Source organism: Archocentrus centrarchus, unplaced genomic scaffold, assembly GCF_007364275.1.
Source record: "Archocentrus centrarchus isolate MPI-CPG fArcCen1 unplaced genomic scaffold, fArcCen1 scaffold_45_ctg1, whole genome shotgun sequence".
Taxonomy (NCBI): Eukaryota; Metazoa; Chordata; class Actinopteri; order Cichliformes; family Cichlidae; genus Archocentrus; species Archocentrus centrarchus.
This window is the reverse complement of record NW_022060271.1, coordinates 619,812-626,491: the sequence shown is the minus strand read 5'-3', so window position 1 is coordinate 626,491 and position 6,680 is coordinate 619,812. Positions and strand designations below refer to the sequence as shown.

The 6,680-nt window shown below is 42.4% G+C and overlaps 1 protein-coding gene across 1 annotated transcript; it reads left to right on the top strand.

Moving 5' to 3' along the window:
* Window positions 1-4,266: 4,266 nt before the first annotated feature.
* On the top strand, window positions 4,267-6,680 carry LOC115777207 (G2/M phase-specific E3 ubiquitin-protein ligase-like). Its single transcript, XM_030725043.1, has 10 exons — window positions 4,267-4,272; window positions 4,415-4,454; window positions 4,527-4,585; window positions 4,666-4,752; window positions 4,880-5,193; window positions 5,347-5,525; window positions 5,740-5,912; window positions 6,073-6,287; window positions 6,345-6,469; window positions 6,657-6,680. Exons 5-10 carry the CDS (start codon window positions 4,887-4,889, stop codon window positions 6,678-6,680), a joined length of 1,023 nt encoding a protein of 340 aa, XP_030580903.1. The 5' UTR covers window positions 4,267-4,272; window positions 4,415-4,454; window positions 4,527-4,585; window positions 4,666-4,752; window positions 4,880-4,886.

Genomic DNA, 6,680 nt, shown 5'->3' with positions numbered 1-6,680 from the left:
CCTTGTTACTAAGCGTTATTCTTCTCTGTTAGCCCAAGTTAGTGGAATGGCTGATGGGAATGTACAGGATGCATTCAGGTGTACAAACAACTGTCAGTTTGTTGTTGACCAGTGTCAGGACGGGGCTGTGAGTGATTTGCTTTCCATTCCCAACTCCCTCTCCTGGCAGGAGGTTCATGCAGTTTTGGATGCTTGTGATCCTGGGGTTGTGAGACCTTTAATGGTCGGGGAATCAAATATCCCTCAGCTCACAGATGTTGGCTATACAACTGCTTTGCCAAAGACTCAACTTGCCAATCTGCAGGAACAGGACAGAGTTGTGGGGAGAGTTCTCTATTACACTCAGAGACACAGGAAGCCCACACGGGGGGAACGTGCTGGTGAATCATCCGGAGTGAAGAAACTGTTAAGACACTAGCCCAAACTCTCTGTTAGAGATGGTGTGTTGTACAGAAAAAAGAAAGACAGGAAAATGAATGTGACTATTAACCAGTTTGTTGTTCCAGATGCGCTTAAAGCTCAAGTGCTCAATGGCCTCCACGATACAGCTGGTCATCAAGGTCAGGCTCGCACACTCTCTCTGGCTCGACAGAGGTTTTTCTGGGTAGGGATGGAGCGAGACATTGTCAACCATGTTAAAAATTGCTTTCGCTGTGTGGTCGGGAAGACCCCTGAGCCCTGCGACCGAGCCCCTCTCGAAAGTATTCATACTACCGAGCCAATGGAGCTCGTGTGTATCGACTTCTGGACTGCTGAATATAACGACAAAAGATGTGTGGATGTTCTGGTAGTCACAGACCATTTTTCCAAGTTGTCACATGCATTCCCGTGCCAGAACCAGTCTGCAAAGCAAGTTGCTCGTCGTCTGTGGAATGATTTCTTTTGCATATATGGGTTCCCAAAGCGCATCCATTCAGATCAAGGTGCAAATTTCGAGAGTAAGCTTATAAAGGAACTCCTGGACATGGCCGGTGTAAAGAAATCTCACACGACACCATACCATCCTATGGGGAATGGGATTGCCGAGCGGTACAGCAGGACACTTGAAAACATGATACGTACCTTACCTGCCCACTCGAAAGCTAGATGGCCCCAAATGCTACATTTTGCTGACATTTTGCTATAACTGTACCGAACATGAGACCACAGGGTTTGCTCCCTTTTATCTTATGTTTGGTAGGATCCCACGTCTGCCTGTAGACGTTGTTTTCCAGCACGTTCTCCAAAATGGTTCAGTGGTCAACCATCGTGAGTTTGTCGCCCAATTAAGGCGTGACTTGGCTGGCGCGGCACGTATTGCCCGAGAACATAGCAGGATGGAGCAGACTCGGCAAGCTGAGAATTACGACAAGGCAGCTAAGGGATCACCTCTCGCTCTCGGCGACCAAGTCTTACTCGCAAACCGAGGTGGGAAAGGAAAGCAGAAGGTTGCAGACAAATGGGACTCAACAGTTTTTGAGGTGACTTCAATTAAACCTGGGATCAATGTGTACTCAATCAGGGACCCTGTGACTATGAAAGAGAAGGTTGTTCACAGAAACCTCCTTCTCCCCGTGAGTTTCATCATGACCAACAATGAGCTCAACCTTGAGTCGAGTTGCACTTCGTTGGCTAATGATGAACCAGTAGACCCAGAGGTTCCTGTTGATGCACAGGACAGAGAGGCAATGACAATCAGTTGGCTCTTGCAGATGGATGATGTGAGTGACCAGAGTGCTGTTGTCAGCCGACCCGATTCTGTGAATAGCCAAAGTAATAAAGACCTAACGCCCCAACCTGATAGGGGGACAGAGACATTGGACCCTGGGGAATATTTTCCACAGTGTGGGGAGTCATAGATTGTAACCTCCCGACCATTGTCAGCAGAGGTTGAACCTGTCCGCTCATGTATGCCCCCTGATGATGATCTGCCCAATACAGTTACCCAGGCTACTGTAGTTGACTCACAACCACAACCAGTGTACAGTAGGGCTGGAAGAAGGGTTATACCCCCTGCTAGATTGATTTGTGAGATGAATGAACAGGTTGTAGATGGTTCAGTTTCAAGTGTTTCACTGTTTTCTTTTGTGAGGAACATGTTTTCCGAGTAGACAAGAACTATGTATATTTTTTTTTTCTCTTTTTGAGGTTTATTACACTGAAGTGTTGATGTGAAGAGCACTGTTGTTTCATAAGGGATGTAAACGGCATCTCCTGAGTCTCTGCTGTAAAAGGGTTCTGGCCCGGCCCCTTTTTCTGGCTTAATCCCAAGTGGATAGTAATGGTGACTAACAAAAACTGGTTACTGCTCTTTATTCACGCTGCTCACGTGCTTCTATTTGTTTAAAACATATATTGCTCCAATTAAGCGGGATTTAAGGGGGGTGTACGGTGGCCTGGAGGTGCAAACCAAAATTACAAAATCTGAAACACTTTTACAAGTGGCAAAACAAATTTAAATTTTAGAAACAAAATTACATTTTACAAAACAAATTAACAATACGAGAAACACTTTTACAAGTTCAGAAGAAATTAACATTTCAGAAAACAAATTAACATTTCAGAAAACAAATTAACCCCTTAACTGGCAAGGGCCCGCTGACGGGCCGTTTGTAGTCCCTTTTATATGGCAGGCTAGACCCTCCCATTTTTACTGACACCTCATTCGGCCAATCATCTAACTGGCTGCACCAAATCACCTGACAAAGCTACGTGACGCCCTCTGAGTATCACTGGCTCTAGCAAACCCATTTCTTAACATGATTGGCCGAATGAGGTGTCAATCAAAATGGGAGGGTCTAGCCTGCCATATAAAATGCACTTCATTCAGCCGGCGGACCAGACGCGGCCAGTTAATAGGCTATGAAATGGGTTTTTTCAGAGCCAATAATAACCAGAAGGCGTTATGTAGTTTTTGTCAGGTGATTTTTTTGCTGCCAGTTAAGGGGTTAACATCACTCGAAACACTTTTACAAGTGGCAAAATCAACCGGAAAGGGTAGGTACTAACTCCAAGGCTGACCCGGAAGTGATAACGGAAGCGGGCATTTCGACTCAAGATGGACAGCAGTCGAGTGATGTTTTGCCCGTTTTGTGGGGCACATATGAGTAGATTAACGCGGTTTTGTTTTTCTTGTGGACGGTCCTTAGAGTTTTTAAATGGGACAGAACAGACGGAAGGTCCAGAGGCACAGGGGATATGTCAACAGCCGGATAATGCTAAACAAAGTAAGTGCAGCATAGCGCTCGCTATCTGAAGTAGCCAATGCGAATGAAAGCTATTAGTGTCATAGGTTAGCTTATTTTGTTTTTTGAGACAGAGCTTTGTTAATTTCAGCAGAAAAACCTTGCCCGTCATATAAACAGTTCCTGGAATACCGAAGCTCGAAGTCCAAAGAGCGTCAGTCTTTTAACTACGGGCCTAGAGGAAGACATCGGGCTAAAGAACGAAAACAGGTCCAGGTAAGTTGTATAGTACTGATCGTGTAATCAGTACTGGACTGTCTGATTCGGCTCACTGTGAAACTGTGGTGGCACAAATCAGACCATGGAGGGACACCACATTCTCCATAGAAACACAAACGTATGTATTGTCTTTAATTTTTACCTTTGTTGAATACATGAAATTAATATCATCTTTGTCATAGATAAACATTGGATTGATGGTGCCAAGTGGAACTGATTTAAAACCTCTAAGAGGGAAAACAGTCCCGTTATTTGTAGACCCAGAGGTAGAAGCACCTGAGGTACTGCAACAAGCTGTCAAGAAAATGCGAACATTTAACAAGGACATAGAAGAAGGACAGTACATCCTGTTGTATCCAGACTGCTCAGAGGTAGTCCATGTGCCAGGATCAGAAAGGCCATTCAAATTGGCAGACTATAAAAAGGAACTAGGAAGGCCATATTCCAGAATCACATTTTTCATTTGCCTTGAAACACATTTTAAAGGAGGTTAGTGGATGTCAAGATTCAATATTTTTACTTATTTTACTCTGCTGAGGGATACATCTACAGTATCTACATGATCAGCTGTTTGTTTTTACAGCAGTGGATGATACCTCAGACTCTGATTCTGAAATTGTCATCACATCAAGGAGCAGGGCTGAGTTCAATCAAGCTGACACAGTGGTACATTATCAATTATTTATTTGATGATTTTCATAATTTTTATATATGGTAAAGGAACTGTTATTGAAGCTATTAGAAACTGCTGATAAATTTATGCACTTTCCTCACAGGTTTTTGAACCACAAAAACAAAGTACTCCCAAAGATAAGTCTGAAAATGAAAGGTAAGTAGATTTTTGCATCTAGCCTTTTTCACAGAGAGAGGACCTTTCTAATGATTTATCAACCAAGAGGAATCTGTCATGTATTTGTTTACATTCTTATGACTACTGTGGTAATCATTTTATTATTTTCATTGTGTTTAAGAGATGCACTGGGACATCAAGCTACAATTCAGCCAGGACAGGTAATGGGGTAGACTGTGGCAGCCTGTCATTTTTTAGTGTTGTTGTTTGGGTCACTGTAGTTTGTTTTTCAGATATCTTTTGCTGAGGATAAGGATCCTTCTGAAACAAATCCAGACAAGAGCTGCTACAGGTTTAAAAAAAAAAAAAAAATGGCCAAGAAATTTGTGTGTGTTATACATTTTAACATGAAAATTTTAATTTTTTCAACAGTAAATACACAGATCTGTATGCACCAGGTGTTGAGGACGAGGATGAGGAGCTGGTCCTTGTCAATGTGGAGAATTTCCAACACACAGTGTAAAATTATCTTATAAGTGTGGCATACCAGTTTTTTCTTTGTACAACATTGTTGATTTATATTATTGTTGTAAAAGTGTGCACTGTCTGGGATATTCTTTAATTGAATCACTTTTTGTCTTTACAGGATTGAGATGCACATAACACTACCTGAAATTGTAGCAAACCTGTCGCTTCCTATTGATCACAAAAGAGTCAGCAGGTTCAACATCTCGAGGGCTAATGTTTGGGAGGGAGCTGTCAGAGGTTTCAGACGTTCATCATATTCTGAAAACTGTGACATGCTGGTCAGATTTACCGATGATGCAGGTGTTTATGAGGAAGGGATTGACACAGGTGGTCCGAGACGAGAATTTTTAACTCTGCTAATGAAGCACCTGAAAGACCGGCCAATTTTTGATGGACCAGAGGGACATAGGTTCTTGGTCTACAATGCAAATGGTATGCATAGGGTTAGATATGTGCTATACTAATGGATGGTTAATTATTAGTAAACATATGTGACACAGAATGCCCCCCCCCCCCCCCCCCCCCCCCCAATATCTTAAAGTAAATAATGTATGTTTTCATTTTACAATATGAATTCATTCACAGCTGTTAGGGAGGATGAATACTTCCTGGCAGGAAAGATGATTGCAGTTTCAGTTGTACATGGAGGTCCGGGACCCCATTTCCTGTCAGAAGATCTTGTACAGTATCTTGCTGGCCAGCCTTCAGTCAAACCAACAGTTAATTTAATAACTGATGAAGAAATAGGGAAAGCTTTGCGAGAGGTGGGGATAACATAAATCCAGTGTGGTAGGAAAGAGTTTAACATAGTTCCTGCACTGTTCAATGATGATGTCTAGTTCCCACACATATACATTTGCAGAATTATGAATTTATGGTATTGTAGGGTTACAGCATGCTATATATGTCACTAAATAAAAATGGTCAAGATTAACACATGGTTATTTACTGTGTTGGGTATGTCTCTTTGTCTTTCAGATTGAGAATGCTGCTACATTGGATGCTCTACAAGAATGTATCATGAGACACAGCACAATGTTGCAGACAGCAGGCTGTCTTAGACATGTGGCTGCTGTGGACGAAAAGACAGAAATTGTGGCCGACTACCTCCAGTGGTATATTATTGACCGCAACTCATCTGTAATTGACAGGTAAGATATTTTTAATGATGTAATTTTCTTTTTTTTTTAATGTAGGAATGTTGTAGGAATGCTCCATGGCACTTGTATCTGTTATCAGTCACTGTGACAAACAATTTTGCCTTAGTGTGCAACATCTACATATCTGTGTAACAGTGTGTTCACTTTGTAGATTCAAAGATGGTCTTTCAGCTCTTCAGTTCCTGACTGCACTACAGCAACACCATACTTTGCTGACCCCTGTCCTGTGCCACTGTGAAAAGCGACTGACTGCCTTTGAGCTTGAGAGACTCTTCAAACCTCAACTCAGCCCTTCAGGGAGTAATAGGAGACTGAAAGAAAGCCAAACCTTGGCCTGCTGGGCAGACTATCTCCTTGATTGTGAAGGTTTGTACCTACTTGGAAAACCACGTTACCCTGGGATATTTGAACATTTCTTTGCAGAAGGCGAGGCTGCTGTGTCTGTGGAAGACATTTTGATGTTTGCAACTGGGCTGACATCACTTCCCCCATCTGGCTTGGAACCACTGCCACAAATAGAGTTCCTGGATGATGTTCCACTCCCAATGGCAAATACATGTTCAAACTTGTTGAAATTACCATTTCTGGATTCATATAGTGTGTTTAAGTCACAAATGGACTTTGGAATTCAAAATAGTCCAGGATTTGGTTGTCTATAAACTATATAGCTAGATAACCATTAGAGTAGTGTTTTTCAAACCTGGTCATCCAGGCACAATGCCCTGCACGTTTTAGATCAGAGATCCTGATCCTGAATAA